This window comes from Leuciscus leuciscus (genome assembly GCF_965113295.1).
Source record: "Leuciscus leuciscus genome assembly, chromosome: 17".
NCBI classification, from domain to species: domain Eukaryota; kingdom Metazoa; phylum Chordata; class Actinopteri; order Cypriniformes; family Leuciscidae; genus Leuciscus; species Leuciscus leuciscus.
This window is the reverse complement of record NC_138741.1, coordinates 23361320-23380615: the sequence shown is the minus strand read 5'-3', so window position 1 is coordinate 23380615 and position 19296 is coordinate 23361320. Positions and strand designations below refer to the sequence as shown.

General features: G+C 39.6%; 1 protein-coding gene across 1 annotated transcript; it reads right to left on the bottom strand.

Annotated features, from left to right (window-relative positions):
* Positions 1-516: 516 nt before the first annotated feature.
* On the bottom strand, positions 517-19092 carry pnoca (prepronociceptin a). The gene is made up of 3 exons (XM_082143159.1): positions 19013-19092; positions 5076-5228; positions 517-1970 (listed from the first exon to the last, which is right to left on the bottom strand). Exons 2-3 carry the CDS (start codon positions 5196-5198, stop codon positions 1377-1379), a joined length of 717 nt encoding a protein of 238 aa, XP_081999285.1. The 5' UTR covers positions 5199-5228; positions 19013-19092; the 3' UTR covers positions 517-1376.
* Between the last annotated feature and the right edge of the window lie 204 nt (positions 19093-19296).

Below are 19296 nucleotides of genomic sequence, written 5' to 3'. Positions count from 1 at the left end.
GCAATGTTTGCATAAAATACATCATTTCATATGCACAAATTCAAATAAACTCTGACAGCTTAAAAATAAAAATAAAACGAAAGCTTTTGGTTTCCCACTCTTTTATGAGAAAGTAAACTGCATGACAGAATTTGTTAGGTTTGTATTGGCATATTACAGTGATGAGTCTTTGCTGGAATCTGGCTTTATTTATTTAAACACAGACAGTAAACACAGATTAGCTTTCCTTAATCCCCTTAGAGGGATAGTTTACCCACAAATGACAAATATATCATCAATTACTCATGCTCATATCGTTCAGAACCCATTTTATTTTCTTTCTTCCTTAAAACACAAAAGGTTGATGTTAAACAGATTGTTCAAGCTGCTATTTTCCCAATACAATCTCATGGCAATTCGTAACTATTTGGTGTTTTGGCAATTTGGTGGCTAGTTCGAATTAATTGGTACATTCACATTTGTACTGTTTAAGCCGAGTGATGCTTATGTTTATGAGTTAGGGCTGGATCTTCATGCTTACTTTTTTTTCCCCTTAAAACATAACCTTCATTTTCATACGATTCACATTACGCTAAGATCAGGGTGTTTTTTGGTTAAAAGCGAATTTGTTATTTATACAGCCCATTTAGCTCCAAAAATGACAAAAAGTGACAAAAAATGTTGTCCATATTACTTCTAAAGTAATACAGCCGAATATATTTAATGCTAAGAACAGACAATTAATCTGTTATCACTTCCCAAACATAATTGGTTCGTGACTGAGATTGGTTTGATTTGAGATTTGAAAGGAAAAATTAGGTTATAAGTGATCATTAAAAACGTAGCCTACTTAAAATCTGTTTCTCATAGGTTCATTAGATTTTAATGGTGATTTTGGAGCTCAAAACGACATAATATTGAGTGTCATCATGACAATTATTTTTTTAATTTTTGGTGAACTATTCCTTTAATCGTTCTATTTTGTGCTATTTTGTAGTAATCACCCACATCTCGCCTTAATTTGGAGTTTTCATTATGGGAATTCTCATTGACCAATAGGTGGCAGTGTTGTAGAGGAGATGGATTTGAATCTAGTAAAGTTTTTAAATGGTCTTTGTACAATGTATAATTAAACTACAGGGGCCTTCATATACCAATCATATGCAAACTTTAGATGTCTCGAATTGAATCTGAAGAGTTTTCTTCAAACTTCTAGCTAATATTACTTATTGTTAGCTTTGTTTGACACAGATTAGGTGCTTTAATGAGTAAATGCACATCTAACCCTGTGGCACTATGAGAGCTTTTTGTGTTTGAGGAGAACAGTGCATGATATCTTTCGAATGAGCATAACAAATGGTTTGCTGGGTAAGTTTATTCGCTTCGAAGATCAAAGCTTACTCATTCTGTTGGGTGACATCAGCAGACATACTATTAAACTCGCTAGCTCGAGTACTCATGCCCAAATACTGCTTGAGGAACTCGCTAAAACGCTTCTGGTTGTTCCATTTGCGAGCAGATTTTCGGACGCCTATGAAACCCCCATATCTCTTTTGCAAAGACCTGCCAGGATCCATGAACTTCCGGTAGCCATACTTGTTTTTGAGGAAGCCTCCAAAGCGTTTGATTAGGTGGATGGCAGCTTTTTCTTCCTCGTCACCTTCCATCTCGTTGGCTCCATCTCGCTCTTCCTCAGATTCCTGTGCCGACTGTAGTTGCAGGAACTTGTATTTTTTACTTAGCTGCATATCTCGGTCCTGATCATCCATTTCCAAAGCCCGTGTTATGTGGTCAAACCTCTGGAGGGTTTCAGAGAACTCCCCATCATCTTGGTCCACAGGCAGAGAGGTGTCCACCTCTTCATCTGCTCTTTTCAGCATGGCACCTCCAACCGATAATGAAGCTTTTGGTTTCTGCTCCACAATGGTCCTGCGACACATCTCCCAGGTGTCGCCTGGAGAAAGTTTACCATGACACTCTACCAGACACACCTGAAAGAAGACACACACAAACACACACATTCCAACATCAATATACTTTAATAACACAGACTCACTCAGAGGTGAAGAATGTCTGTAAAGTTATTTTCAACACAATTTATCCATTGACTGGTCTTAGCTGATTTTAAGGGAGAGTTCAGCCAAAAATCAAGCGTAGCGTTAGTTCTGGCAGGTCACGTTAGTCAAGCTCGCATCAGCTGATCCACATCTACCAATAGGAATATGACGCCTGTCACCGTATACATATATAAGCTCCTTCAGTATTATAAGCAGCTATCACGTTTCTCAGGAGCTAATTACCCTCCTCCATCCCCAGCTCCTCCTCTCGCCCAGTCAGGATTTGACATTCTGATTCCCCTTGAATCAGAATAAATTCTCGAATTATGTTGTACTTTAAAATCTAGAATTAAAGGGATACTCCACTTTTTTTGGAAATAGGCTCATTTTACAACTCCCCCAGCGTTAAACAGTTGAGTTTTACCGTTTTCGAATCCATTCAGCCGATCTCTGGGTCTGGCGGTACCACTTTTAGCATAGCTTAGCATAGATCATTGAATTGGACAAGACCATTAGCATCTCTCTCAAAAAAATGACCAAAGAGTTTCGATATTTTTCCTATTTAAAACTTGACTCTTCTGTAGTTACATCGTGTACTAAGACCGACGGAAAATTAAAAGTTGTGATTTTCTAGGCTGATATGGCTAGGAACTATATCTCATTCCTGCGTAATAATCAAGAAACTTTGCTGCCGTACAATGGGTGCAGCAGGCGTGTAATGATATGACGCAGTGCCTGAAAATAGGTCTAATAGGTTAGACAAACCCAGTCACGTTGGAAGTTACCGAGCTGGGGACTATTTTCAGGCGCTGCGTCATATCATTACGCCTGCTGCACTCATGGTTCTTGATTATTACGCAGAAATGAGAGTATAGTTCCTAGCCATATCAGCCTAGAAAATCGCAACTTTTCATTTTCCGTCGGTCTTAGTACACGATGTACCTACAGAAGTGTCAAGTTTTAAATAGGAAAAATATTGAAACTCTTTGGTCATTTTTTTGAGAGAGATGCTAATGGTCCTGTCCGATTCAATGATCTATGCTAAGCTATGCTAAAAGTGGTACTGCTAGACCCGGAGTTCGGCTGAATGGATTCGAAAACGGTAAGACTCAACAGTAAGACTCAACTAATCAAACAGTGGACGCTGACGGTAGCCATTGACTTATAGTAGGAAAAAAAATACCATGGGCTGCATCCGAAAACTGATAAATGCTGTATCTCCTGAGATACCTTCATCTGATCGATTTTTGAAGGCCGCGTCTATGTATCCATTGCTGCCTTAATATCCCACAATCCTGTGCTTTCCATTCTGTGACAGCTGAGCTAGTAAAATAAAGATGGCTTCTGAAAGTTGTGGGTCGAGAAATTACTAGTCACTTATAAATATTCATTTAATTTTCAACAAAACTCGCTCTATTTTGCTGTAGATCATTAAACCGTTACATTGCCTCAGAAGTCTGTCCGAAATCAGTTTCGTGAGGAACCTTCGTTCTCAGGCAAAGTCGTTGCCAAAGTTTTCGGACGCAGCCCATGGGTGCCGTCAACTGTCTGGTTAACAAAATTCTTTAAAATATCTTCTTTTGTGCTCAACAGAAGAAAGAAACTCATACAGGTTTGGAACAACTTGAGGGTGAGTAAGTAATGAGAACGTTTTCATTTTTGGGTGAACTATCCCTTTAAGATGGCCTCCCAGTCAGCTAAACTGGTGTTCTGAGCAACTAAAGTCACGAGTCACGACCTTTTTTTACAGTCTATGCTATGGTCACGAGTCACGACCCTCGCATATTTTAATATGAATATGTAAAATATATATAAATGTATTTTATATATATAATATATATTTAAAAAAAATTAAAAGTGGGAGGAGCGCGAGCTCTTTTTCATGTAATCCGGTGCAATCAATTAACCTATTCGATTTAAAAGTCTGGCTTCGAGGGAGTTTGTTAGTGACCAGAAAGAGGGAGAAGGACAGAGAGAAAAAAATATGGTCATTCATGCTGAAAATGAATAAAAAACACCTCAGGGAGAGCCTACGTAACGATGGAGGGCTACTCAGGCCAATCAGTTTCCGTAAGCAGCCTTGCCAAATTATGTTAGTGTGTTTCTACTTAATTACACAACATGATAACTGAATCACCCCAGCTGTTTTGAGTCAAAGGTCCATCTTTAACCAAATTAGCACTTCTGCCCCCGCAAATGCGTCTTATTGACATGAATCAGACAGTGTGTCCTCCTCTCCTCAGAGCTATAATCAGCTGCAGTGCACAGCCACATTCCGCTGTTATGATCATTATAATTATGGCAACTAATGACGAGTCTCGGGGAAATTCGATACAGTTGAGGCCAAAGATCTTGAACAGTACAGAAAAATTAAATAAGATGAACGAAACTGTAGAAGATCTGGGAAGAGTAACAAAGAAAATTTCTACATATTCTGAAGAAATATGCCTCTGACTTTTGAGTGGTTCAGGTGCTCTAGTCTAGCACGTTACTTTTGTGGTTTCTAGGGTGTTTTGAGTGGTCTCTATGATATTCTGGTTTAGATATGTCTTGGATAAATCGTTGAACGTAAGTGTATGGGATTTTTCTTCTTCTTCTGTTATAGTCTGAGAATGCATGATAATTAATTGTGTCTTATTTGGGGATCAACATTGTACATTTCTCATTTGAAGAAAAAAATTAGAATACAAACAAATAAGACAATTATTGTCGTATAGTAGCCAATAAGAGCATAAAGCTATTAAAATTAACATGGATGATTTAGTTTTGGGAGGATTTAATAAGAATACAATTTGAGCTTTTATTAAATCTCTGATTACAGCTGTTTGTATGTGAACACAATCTGTGACATTGAGATCTCTTCTGAAAGTGAGACAAGAAATATGTGAGATCATTGAAGTATTTTTTCCTGAAGAACAATATTCTGTGCAAAATTTTCCAATGCTTTCCATTTAATCTTATTGCTGTCTATGAGAGATATTTAAGAGATCTCATTTGTGATATTCTATTCGGGAAGTGATGGCAACTGTAGGGAATTACCAAATTGTTGAAGGCATATTCATTTGGCAGTTTTTGGCTGCAGAAGAGGCAATCCCTCTGGCAGTCACACCATGCTGGGTTACACAGTCCAAGCAACAGCAGCGTCCACAGTGGAGTCTTCATCACGGAGTGTGAGAACAGCTGAAGTGCAGTCTGTAGAGAAAAGAGATGAGGGTGCGAGAGAGAAAATAAGTTACAGAAGCAAAACTTGGCACAACAGTATGTGTGTATATAGTTAAACCAAAGACTTTACTGGAATTCCTCTGATTGTTCAAGCATCATTAGCACTATCTTTTGTGACTCAAATCTAATAAACTCAAAATCAAAAACCAACTGTAATAAAAAATAGCCTGAATAACTTCGGAATTATGTTTATATACAACATTCAAAACTTTGGGTAGTGTCTGTAAGATTTTTTTATGTTTTTGAAAGAAGTTCAAGGCTGCATTTATTTGATAAAAATACGGTAAAAACAGTAATATTGTTAAATATTACAATTTAAAATAACTGGTTTCTATTTTAATACATTTTAAAATAGCATTCATTTTCAATGCTGTTTTAAAATTAATAATAATTAATAATAATGACCAAAGCTGAATTTTCAGCATCATTACTCCAGTCCTCAGTGTCACATGATCTAGAAATTATTCAAATATGCTGATTTGATTCTTAAGAAACATTGCTTATTATTATCAATGTTGAACAGTTGTGCTGCCTAATATTTTTGTGGAAAACCTTTTTCAGGATTCTTTGATGAATAGAAAGTTCAAAAGAACAGCATTTATTTGAAACAAAAATATGAATAACATATAAAAGTATTCACTGTCACTTGAATTTTTATAACTGATTCTGTTATTTTCCTGTTTATTAGGCTACTGATAATCTGTATATAAATGAAGGTGACATGACTTGATCAATTTAAAGGGATAGTTCACTTTGAAATTAAATTTTGGTATGTTTTAGCTTACCTCAAGGGCATCCAAGATGTAGGTGTCTTTTTTTCCGCAGTAGTTTCAATTTTGATATTTTTAGGTCAAACCGTTCTTGTCTGTCAGTCATATAATGCAGGTCTATGGTCACTGTCTCAAAGAGCATGCACAGAGTCCAAATTAAAACAATTCCCCATCGTCCAAATTAAACAATTCCCCATCGTAAGTACACATTGATGGCCTAAGACACGAAACGAGCGGTTTGTGTGAGAAAACGAACAGTATTTATATCGTTGTTACCTCTTGTACACAGCCGCGTCCAAGTGATCTGAGAGCGCGGGCGGGTATAGATATATACAATAGAAGTCGCCTTGGCTACTGCAGTTCATTGGAACGAAACCGTAGCCAAGGCGACATCTAGTGTATATATCTATACCCGCCCGCGCTCTCAGTTCACTTAGACATGGCTGTGTATAAGAGGTAACAACGATATAAATACTGTTTGTTTTCTCACACAAACCGCTCGTTTCGTGTCTTAGGCCATCAATGTATACTTACGATGGGGAATTGTTTAATTTGGACGATGGGGAATTGTTTAATTTGGACGATGGGGAATTGTTTTAATTTGGACTCTGTGCATGCTCTTTGAGGTGGTGACCATCGACCTGCATTATATGACTGACAGACAAAAATGGTTTGACCTAAAAATATCAAAATTGAAACTACTGCGGAAAAAAAGACACCTACATCTTGGATGCCCTTGAGGTAAGCTAAAACATACCAAAATTTAATTTCAAAGTGAACTATCCCTTTAAGTCAGGGTTCTATGTTGTTTGGCCTTTGTTTGCCATTTTCCGTCTTGGTTTGTCACCATAGTTACTAATTTTACTTTGTCATTCTGTTCAGCTGTTCATCATTACCTTGTTTAATCTGTGTATTTATGTCCATGTGTTTCATTTGAGTTTTGTCTGGTCTTGTCTATGTATACATGTGGTTGTCCTATTCTTGTGTCTGTTTTTCCCTTTGGGATTATCTATTAAAAACGTTACTTCTTTATCATCTTTACTTCTTTACGTCTTCATCGTCGTGTGCCTATCTACAACCACCAGTTGTGACAGAAGACTGGACCAAGAAAAGATGTTTTGTGGCTTTTGTACATTTTTTATTGTTTTTTTTGTTTTTTTTTCACCATGGCTTTGCCTGCAATAAGACTGTTATGCCTGGAGCAGATGGACCGTTCGCTGGCGGATTATACCCAGGACTTTTTAAATCTAGCCTGCCTTGCGTACTATGACGATGACTCGCATGGCATCTTTTTCCATGCCAGCCTGAGTGAGCAGGCGAAGGCACGCCTCCCAGCGAATGGTGGGAGTGAGGACGACCCTACCTATTTGGAGTGGGTGCTGGTGCAAAATGTACTGGATTTTGTCATCAGCCCCGAAGAGGACACCAGCCCCACTCCCAACCCAGAGTCCAGCCAGACACCACCATGTGAGATGACACGAAGCCTGAGCCCACCGCAGACTGTTGTTTTTACTTTGGAGAGGATGATTCCAAATGCTGATCAGACGCTTCAGATTCAAATCTATGGATCCCACAGCCTCCCTCTCTAACCTCCTCTCAAAACCTCAGCCAGTCCTTCTACCCAGACTCCGCTGTCTCCCGACAGCCACTCTGTTCCTCCTCAGCCTCCTCCTCCCCTGGCTCCACCTCCAGCCGCTGATCCCGTCACTCCTCTTCAGCCCTTCGCCCTGACTCCTCCACCTTCACGTCTCCCCCCCCTTGGCTCCACTGGGCTCCCTCGGCCTGCCGGCTACGCCTCGGGTAGCCGTCGACATGACTACGCCACGGACCTACGAGACGTCTGCTGTGCTCTGTATCTCCATCCCTACAGCTCTGTCTGGCTCCGACCTACCTCCGGCTTCGCCTTAGACCTCAGTCGCTCCAGTTCAACCTCAGCCCTCCGGTATCCCGGTTCCACCTCGGGGGGTCGTCGCTACAGCTTCGTCACGGCCTACGGTGTCGCACCAGAACACCGGCTCTCCGTCTGCACCCAGCGCTCCACCACCATCAGCTCATTGTCAGTCGTCGCCAAGGAAATCCCCGCCATGGCTCCTCCCACTGTCGCCGCAGCCGTGGATCTCCATCCTGGCTGGACTCTGGGATTCCACTTGGCTTCCCCTGCTCCGGGCTTCTCCCTGGCTCCACCCACCATCTACACCACCTTGGTTTTCTCAGTCTTCACTCCTCCTGGTTTCCCGTCCTCCACCAGAGCCTCCTTCCTCTGTCTGCGCGAGGTCGCTCCTCTTCGGGATGGGGCGTACTGTCAGGGTTATATGTTGTTTGGACTTTGTTGGACTGAGTTTGTCACCATAGTTATTAATTTAGTAATTCTGTTCAGCTGTTCATCATTAGTTACATTGTTTGATCTGTGTATTTAAGTCCTTGTGTTTCATTTGAGTTTTGTCCGGTCTCGATGTATACGTGTGGTTGCGCTATTCCTGCCTTGATCTGTGTTTGCCTTTTGGATGATCTATTAAAAACTTTACTTTGACATTCATCTTCATCGTCGTGTGCCTATCTACAACCACCAATTGTGACATTTAATGCATCCTTGCTGAATAAAAGTATTAACTACTTAAACTTGCAGACTCAACTTTAGAATGGTATTGGTGAGCATAAACCCTTCTGGCTAGAAGCTCAAGAATCCCCAGTTAGAAAATGAAAGCATTTGTTTTAGAAGAACTGGAATAAGACCCTCTGAGCTTAGAATGTCACATTAGAGCTAAATATGTTACCTAGTCCATAACTTGATTGCAGATTTATCATAGTTTATTATAAAATAATTCTGTTATATTGTCGCAGTGTTTAGTTGGTTGCTGGGCAACTTTGTTTAATAAGTTTTTATGGACTGTTTTCTTTATGGAAGCTTTAGATACATTAATTTAATACAATAATTTCAACTCAGTTCAGTATTTAATGATCAATTTATTTGTTTATTTGGGAATTAGCCATGTAATGAGCAGAATAATGTACAGTCAGAAGGTCATTATTGCAAAATAATCTCCTTCAGGGTAAGATTATTTTTGGATAATGACTGTCTGAATGTACTTTATCACTCACATAATCTAAACTAGATTTAGATGTAAAATGTATCATATGTGTGATGTTAATAAACTATATTTAAAGGTACTTTTTGATTGAATTTTAGACAGACTTAGCATTTGCATCTACTTCATTAGCAAAACTCATCATCTGTAGTAATTGAAGCTAGAATTAGTGCTTGTGGCGTAATGGGAGCAGAATAGAGAAGAGGAGGAGGATTTGAGCCGCTGTGATGCATGCTGGTTAAGCAGTCTTAGTCACCACATTATTCCAAACAATAGAAAGGACTATAAAGCTTCAGCATTTAAGCGCTTTAAGAATAATAACCTTATTCTGTGGCTTCCTGCTCAAGCAAATAAAGCACAGATGAGAATGTAGCCTACATTGCAGCATTGACAGCACTGACCGCCAAACCATCAGTTGTTTAGTTGCTTCAAAAGCAACTTCAAGATAAATCAATTTCACCTGCATTACACTTGTACTGAAGGTGTCACCAGGAACAAAAGCAAAGGTGTAAGTCACTGAGGTTTATTGAATTTGGTCACTGTACGAGCAACAGACAGGAAAGACACATAATTATAAGTGTGTGAGTGAATTACACAACTTTATGTAGGGGAGAATGAACTAGATATTGATTTTCACCACCCCCTTTAGCTAATTTAGTTTTTTTCTCTTCTCGGGAACTACGAGATGACGCACCTAAATGGATTCTGGCCAGGGTGCAGCATTGTTTAGAGGTGATATTTCAAGTGAAGATTGTTAGTTGCAACTACAGTATTTCTCTTCAGCAGTTATTTATTCTTGTTGAAGTTTCTCATTTGAATTTAGATTACCAGGACAAGCTTTTCTGTGCACCTCAAGTGCCCCAGAAGTTCTTAATTTCACTGCAGGTTTTACAGACCTATACATACATGTGGGATGCAGAGCTTGGCAGGCCTTCAAAATGTAATTAACTAACTCAATTATGTAATAAAAAAGACTTAACCAAGATAGACACAGTGATTTAACTCCTGACCTTAGGAATTATCTCATATACCCAAAGGAAAGAACAATCTCTCATTGACTAAGTGGGAGGAAATTGGTACAGTTTGAGAAACTGTGCTTTTTATATCATAAGAAAGCTTTTCTGTTTTGAAAAGGAAATAGTGATGTTTTCTGCAGTAGCAGTGCATGATTTGTGACATTGTCTGCCATCTGCAGCTGGAGTGGCACTTATACCAAAATAAGATTAATTTAAAATTGTTTAATGCTGCACAGAGGAGGAATAAATGCATTTACTCAGAAATTACAATAAAAAAATCTGAGGGTTATTTTTTCAGCGTCTTGGTAGTTTTTGTGTTACCTCGCTCCTGGGTCAAACGAAACAACCCAGCGGTTGAGTTATTTATCGCGGGCTTTTTGCATCCTCTGCAGAGAGTAGCCTAGTTCTCAGTGACATCGAACTGGTGCATTTCTTCGGTAAAATACAGGTTTGTGTAGGCTACGTTTTATTTTATGTATAAAATTGTAGCCTACTGTGCTGTAAAACATTTAATTTTATGCAAAGCAACATACAGGGATGCGATGTGTGAGTCATCTAAACGAGTGTGGGCATCGTCTTTTCGCGTGATTGAAACGCCTGGTGCCTTGCATAAAATAAATGATTTTATTCGTAATAAAGATATACTAAATCTAATTACTTTGAATGTTAAATGTGTCCTCAGAGCTGTTCACTGTTTGTTTATGGGCAAGTTATGGAGTCAGTCACAGCAAATTTCGGCTATGACGACTGAAACGCTGGGTCGGCGGCGGTCTGAAGTTAGCAGTTCCCCCGCCGAACCCGATACCAACTCCGGCACGAGAGACAGGCAGCGTCGTTACGGTGGAAACGGGATAACAGAGAGTGGTCGATTACACGTGAGTTACCTCTAAATGTTTATTTTTTTACTTCTAATGTTTGTGAAATTATTTTAAATGTAGGAAATATTGTATAGCCTACATACTACATACTTTACTGTAGGCTAAAATATAATAGGCCTATGCTATATCGAAAATAAAGGAAGTTATACAAACCAGTGGTTGTGTTGAGTAGGCTACGTTATTTTACAAAAGTTTAGATAATTTAACTTGATCTGTAATCACTCATTCACTCATCACTCATTCAAAATAAGCTAGTATTATAGTTAAAATTAAATAATAAAATCAATCCATTATTGTTGGGTTTAATAAACAACCAAATTTGCTGGGTAAAATTAGCCCAACAATTTCTGTCCTATATTTACCCAAATTGCGTTGTTTTTAACCCTGTGTTTTTTAGAGTGGTATAAATAAATGAATGTTTAAAATATGAAATTATTGAAACATGAAAGCCTGTTTCTGCTTCAGAGTAAAAAAATAATTAACAAATGAAAAAAGTGAATTGCGATATTATATCTGACAATTGTGTGTTATTTTATATTACAGAATTGCGCCTTGATTTTTTGTAATTCTGACTTGATTTTTCATAATTGCAACTTTATGAAAACTTTATGCACAGTGTCACTTTACATCTCACGATTGCAACTTTATTTGTCGCATTTGAATCTTTATTTTTCGCAATATGATTTTATCTCTCACAATTGCAACCATTTTTCGTAATTGTGACTTCATTTCTCAAAATTGCGACATTAAATAGCACAATGTGACTTTATAGTTTATTTCTCATTGAGACTTTATATCTTGCAATACGACTTTATATCTCAGTGTTGCTTTATTTCTTATTTTAAAACTGTCGTATTTTTCGCTCTGATATGGGCTCTCTTAGAAATGTGAAATGATGAATGAAAATATGAAATTACAAAATAAATAAATGTATCTAATTATAATTTATAAATAATTAAATATATACCCTGTCATTACAACAGCAAAGTTTCAGTGTTTTGCTGATGCATTTTATTTTAATTTACAGAACAAAAGCAGCATCAGTGTCACAATTATGTTGTGTCTTGTCTGCATCTGGGCTGAGTTCAGCCCCTACAAAACGTTGCACAACGTTTTTTAAACAGAAACGGTGATGCGTTGAACACACACTGTTCTGATGACGCAAGAGTTGCAACTATGGCAGCTGAGAGGGCCATTCTTTGTGTTCTTTGTGAAGAATTTTCGGAGCCTGATGAAGTCGGTATAAATATGTGTTTAATACTACAAAATATGCCCGATGTTACAGTTACTGCACTGGCCGCCCAGAACAAAAGAGAACATCCCAATCGAGTGAAGGGATTGCTGAAACTGAAATGGAAGCACACATCTTACCTAATTCAGACTAAAACACATCTATTTAGCCTCACATACTGACTTTATTTGTAGTTCATACTGTTTTAATACCCTGTATTTTCTTTCTCATTTTTTAGGAAAAGCACTTAATTACCATTGTTTATTTCTATACCAAATGTCATACACTTGCAATGAAGCTAAAAATATAAACAACTACATCATTATGTTGATATCCTATATTTTTACGATAAAACTTACGACAAACATGCCTTCTAATATCCTCAGTTGTTGCGTATACCGAGCTGCATCGAACACATTTGTAAATGACTTTCCTTGAACCCATTGTGCGAGTTTACTTTAATACCGCGTGCTTTATATACATGTTGCTGCTGATTGGACTGCAGTTCTGACATACCCACCAAACAAGAGAAAACGTATCTCAAACCCCGTTGCACACCGGTGCACGCCGTTTCCAGGAAACATGACGTTCAACCCGGAAACCGTAGCAAAACGTTGCGCACCGTTTTGAACTTGAACATGCCCCGGTTCTAGTTTGTCCCTGATTAGTTAACCTTCATCCACCTTTGTCTAGTTAGTTCCCTCGTTTACCCTGTGTATAAATTCTCCCCGTTCAGTTCAGTCCCTTGTTGGTTATTATTCGTGTCTATGTGATACACGCTGTTGTGTCCTGTTCACCTGCCCGTGTCCATTAAAGCTTTGTTATATTTTTGGAAACAAGCTTTGTCATATTTTTGGAATCAAGATTGTTCTGTCTGCTTCATCAGCCAAAGCGTGACAGAATAACTGACCAAACAAAGATGAACTTGATGGACTCACCCACGCTGCAGCTTCTCTGCCCGGAGAGCAGGCCCTATCTGGGTTACCTGGCCTGGATGATCCGGAATTGTGACCCCTCCCTCACAGACAGCGAGCCTGAGGCGCCCACCGAGGTCGTTCCTGAACTAGCCCCGGACTCGACGCAGGCGGGTCAGTCCATCGCAGAGCCAGGAGTGGACTACAACCTAATAGGCCTGTGGTCCACGGATCCTATCCCCGCCCTCACATCATCATCTTCTTCGCCGGTCCCGTCCGCCTCCCTGCCTGTCATCCTTATCCCGTCTCCATCGCTGGTCACGACCAGCCCCCTGGATCCGTCGGCACCACTGGTGTCGTGTAGCTCCTCGGCTCTGCCACTGCCGTCACTCTGTGCAGCTCATCCTCCGCGCCTCGGGCTCCCCGGCCACCAGGTCGGCTAGAGGCTGAGTCCCCGGCTACACCTCGGGCCTCCAGGCCCACACCACCACCTCGTCCTGTTAGCCTGTTGCCCTCACCTCGACCCACCACTCCTTCATCGCCTCCGTGGTCCGTCTGCCCGGAAGCTCCGCTGGGCTCGCTCGACACTCCAGGTCGGCCTTCAGCGATCGACGCCCAGCGGCAGCCACGGACTTCCGGGATTCGGGCTGTGCCCTCACCCTGCACCCCTAGACTCCTCCCTTTCTCTGACCTCCCCATCGGCCTCCCTCGCCACATCGTCACCCCGGTCATCCGTCCCCACGTCATCGCCTTAGTCCCGCAGGTCAGCGTCTTCTGGGTCTACGGTGTCACCATGGTCCGTCAGCCACTCTGTTCCACCGGTTTCTCCACCTCTCACCATGGTTCCGCCTCTGCCGATCGGCTCCAGGGTTCCGTCCGCCCCCTCTGTCTGGACTCCACCCTGGCTCCTCCCCCCTTCTGCACCACCGTGGTGCCCGTGGCCGACGCCCCCTTGGCCCTTTTTCTTTCTCTTTTTTCTTTTTTTTTTTTACTTCTGTTATCATCACGACATGCCTTTCGAGGGGGGCGTAATGTCACAATTATGTTCTGTCTTGTCTGCACCTGTTTTTGTTAGTCCCTGATTAGTTAACCTTCATCCACCTGTGTCTAGTTAGTTCTCTCGTTTACCCTTTGTATATATTCTCCCCGTTCAGTTCAGTCCCTTGTCGGTTATTGTTTGTGTGTGATACACGCTGTTGTGTCATGTTCACCTGCCCATGTACACAATCAGATCTGTTTCTGATTCTATGGGCTGAGATGGATCAGATCTACATATGTTATGGCTTTCATGCGGAATCGTGTTTTTACATAGAATCTTGTGCAGGCACTCAGCCTCCTCTGAGCAACTTTATCTCAGCTGTGTAAACAACCCTAAGTGTTCATTTAGTCCATAAGCTTTAATGTGTTCTTTCTTCATATTTTAATACACCTTCAATTATGTTAGCTTCTTTTACATATTCTGATCAGATAAGAGGAGAGACACAATTAATTAATGGATTCTAACGAGTACACTGCAGCATTTCTGTCATTGATGCTCATAAATACCATGATGAGAAATATCAGACGTTGTCCAGTAAACAAACCAAGTGGAAATAATTCTATGTTCTGCTTCATTTCCTGTCTCCATCACCAGTTGCTACTCTCTTGGAGATATTGTCCATCATTTCAGAAGTGTTACCTCCTGAGATTTTGCATGTATTGTTTAAAGACACTCACTGGCTCAATTATACTCCAGAAGTAAATGGGGTTAGTTTTGCACAGCCCATTTCTCAGTCAAACGCGTCATAATCAAAGCTAAATACCAGAGGGGTTCTCAGTGGCGGAGATGCGAGGTTCACTGCTGTGTCTAATTAGACCAGAATTGTGCAACTGCAGATGGAAAGCTGGAAAGAAATTGCTGCAAGGGGTCTGTGAGCTGACAAACACGTGATTAGGATCACATATACCCCCGGTTTCACAGACAAGGCTAGTCCTAGACTAAAATGCATGTTTGAGCTGTTTTAACTGAAAGCTTAAAATGTCAGTGGCATTGTTTTGTCTCAAGATGCACACCAGTAATTTTTTTTATAAGGCACGTTAATAAAAGCTACTTAAATGCCCTAATTGACCTAAGGCTTAATCCTGGCTTAATCTAAGCGCTGTCTGTGAAACTGGTCCATAACATTTACATTATGTATGTATGACACAAAACTAACACCATAACCTAAGGAAATAAATAGTGATATATGATCATAATGGGCTGGCCATTGAGGTGGCGACTATATGACGCTAAGCTGTACCTAGTTTGAATTAATGACCTCAATTTCCTTCAAGCGTGACGCTATAGATCAGTTAAAAAAGAAGAAATCAATGACCATTATTACTAATCCAGTATTAACCCAAGAGCCATTAGTATCCAATAGTTGATGTGTACAAGTATCATTATTATTGGCTGTAAACATAATGAATGTCAATGAAATGACCAGTGATGCAGCAACACCCCCTGAGGAACATTTTATTGCTAATACGTTGCTCTTACATAGCCTAGCTCAGGAGACTTAAAGGTGAGTCTCAGTTAGGCTTAAGGATAATTTATGTTTCTCCTTAAAATCCTTAGGATAAATAAAAAAGAGACAATTGTTGACGTACAGTGAGAGTGTATAGAGCTATAAATGAAGGTGGACGACAGTATTGACAGATATGATTTGGTTTTAGAAGAATCTGATGAGAGATGTTTGGGTTTGTAATTGTATTGTGATCTCTGATGTTTGGTATCTTGGCCAATCTGAGCACAGTTTGAGATCTCTTCTGAAACTAATGCCCTGAACACATTGTGCGATTTCGGGCTGTCCCAGACGAAAGATGACCAATCGTGGCGATTTCTGTGGTTGTGGCTTCTAAACGGTGTTTTCTACGTCGTACAGTGAGAGAGGTTCAAAGACGACCGTTGTCACAGTCTTGCGACCAAAGCCTGCGATAATTTTATGACCGTGTCAGTGTTTGCTGCTATGAGCTACGTCTACTGATTAGCCAATAAAAGTGCAACATGAAATGGCGTATTGATCAACTTGACCTGGCGCTAAAACATAAAACTACTTACCTCAAGCTCCATTTGCAAAAGTGGCATGGCAATTTGGCCTCTTTTTCCTAGCATTGACTGCATCCATATTCTCCTCTTTTGCTTCCTCCTCTTTTTTTATGGCTTATAAAAACCTTAATTGCCAAAGTGCGATTCATCTTTCTCTATTTATTTACCACTAGCGCATGCTGATGACTTTTTATTCTTCTATACTAACTTGCGTCGTAGCCTACGATTCAATAGGTATCACCATCGTACAGTCTACATACATGTCGTACCCAAGTTTAGTTCCATGTCGTACAGTGTGATTTGTAATGATCTTGATTGCCGAAATTGCACAGTCTGTAGGAGGAGCTCACATCAGTGGCAAACACACACGACACCGACAGGTAGACAGGTAAGATGAAAGGAAATGAGACGGAAAATAATAGAGTGTAGTGCACTTTGTTCACCTGTATGTCTCAGCAGGGCCACTGCAGCCCATGAAGGTCAAAGACAAACATTTGTGTATACACCTACAAACTCACAAGCAGATCAACGCAGGCTCAAATTAAATGCCAAATTGCTCCAATAACCACAACTAAAATAAAAAAAATTCTTATAAGAAATAATTAGTGACTGGAATAGAAGGATTCACCACACTTAAACAGCAGTCAGGATGGGCTTTGCATTGACATCCCCGAGATAGATTATAATAAAAAAATCATAAGGTTATTTTCATGCTTGTGATGCAAAAGTAATTGTTTCATCTGCGGTATTGAATGCAGTTGTTAAACTCAAGTTAAGGGCAGAGGAACTCCTTGATGCAGTGCAGTCTCTCACTCACCACACAGACATGTTAGTCTAGATGGCAGATAAACTGTTTGGAATTTGAAAAATTTATATGTGATATTACTTTCAGGTTTGTACTCTTACTATGGCATTTAACACCTATTTTCATGATTGCATTGTAAGAATGAAGCATAGATCTTAGTCACATCACACTGCTGTACTGCACATCCATCTTCAAACAAAGCCTTCCTTTTCTCCAGCCAGTGCCTAATATCCTGTATAGCTACTATTTTGAACTGGCTGACCACTGTGAAATATCTTTTAAAAAAACAACTAAACAATATAGTTCAACATAGTTCGATAGATATATATTCATGTAAAAAAAAAAGTCATGTTTATTATAAAGCTAGATTATCATTTTTATAAATATTTCCGGTGATTATGCTTATATATTTTTCTTTTATGCTTATGCTTTTTTTTGCATCAGGATATTTAAAGCACCACTAGGACAGCTAATCAGGAGTCAATTTCACAGTGGCTAAATTTGTGGCATGAGTTTCGGACGAGCTGATAAATTTGCCGTCATAGCAGCACTTTCCCTCAATGATTCTTCTACAATCTCAGAAGAAAAGGCACAAAAGCTGTCACTGGGGCTGGGGCGGTACCTTTTTAAAAGGTACTAATATGGACACGTACTGATATGTACCTTTAAGGTACTAAAAATGCATCCTTAAGGGATAAATAGGCTACAAAGGTGTGAATTAGGTACTGCCACAGTAACAGTTTTTGAACCTTTTTTCTGAGAGTGTATCATACTTCTGAACATTTTCTATTAATCATCATTTGGATTTTTCTTTGCATAGTTTTTTTTTTTTTTAAAGAAGTACTGAAATGATTGAGATTATTCTAATAAAATACAACATTAGGAATTTGCATAGAAGGAATCAATGGCACTTCATCTTTTTCAAAACTCTTTTGAGTTGTAATTCAGCCAGGTTTTTGTTATACAATAAACAGTATTAACACGTTTAAAAAAAAAAAAGTTTTATGATCATACCCACAATTCTTGCAAACTCAGCTCTGATCTTTTAGTGACACTCTGTGGTTTAGAACAAATTAGGTATGAAATGATCTGTTGCAACATCATAAAGTTACATGGCAGAATTACATCCAATGCATCACAATCTTTAAAGGCTAATTCATTATGACCTCATGTGAAATTAGCGAACTATTTATGTCACTCTTAATTTTTGTAACCTGAGCACTAAATCCAAACTAACTCCAGCAGATAAGACATTTATAGGCACTGGCCACAGATAGTAGAAAATTGTATGGTAATGGCCCATGAACGGAGCAGGTGCTGGGCATTTTTCCGCACCAAAAATCAGCTTGTTTTCAAAAATATTTCACAAAACTGCCGATATTCCCTCTCAGCTGAATCGAACACCTCAGAGTACAGTAAATTTCTCCCTAAAGTTAAATGAGGTGTATAGTAGCCTGGATTATGCCCTGTAAAGAGATGCATTGATTTCACTATGGACAAATCAATGACATAATTGTGAGAGCAAAGTGAAAAATATGTCCCTGTCATTTACAAGACAGAATACAGAAGACACAACATGCTATAAACCAAATTTTTATGCATAATTTGATGCTTTATTTCAGTAAATTATGGGGAAAAAATAAAATGTCTTGCACGTGGTTAACTACGATTATGCAATAAACTACTGATCTGATGGGATATTTCACCCAGAAAGGATAATATCATCTATTACACCCCTATGTTGTTCAAAACCTGTATGACTTTCTTTCAAAAGAAGATATTATACGTTGGGGTCCAAACAAAATTGAACACAGAAAGAAAGTAATAGAGTAAATGTGAACTATCCCTTTAACGTCCAAGTTTAACAAACATTTTTTTACTCGAATTGCACACTCAAAATTTCAAATAATCAGCAATCAGATTCGTGCAAAGTGGCCTGAGTAAACTGATGTGAATCTAAAGTGTTTCTCCCCCTCTGTCAGCCTACCTGAGCTGTGTGCGGTTCAGGCACCTGTCCTGAGCAGATCTGCTGAAATTGAAGGCGGTTATATTCTCCTAATGCCTGCTTCTGTTTGTTTCCTAAGAGGATGCTGTTGCTCGGTCGTTTTATAGAGACACACCCCTCCCTGTGGTCCAACCCCTAACCCCCTGTTTTACAAGAGTGTATGTGTGAGAGAGAGAGAGAGAGAGAGAGGACACAGAAGACTGTCTTGCGTATTGGGATGGGTGGACGTCAAGACCTATCTTCTACGTCAAGGATTGCAGTCTCTC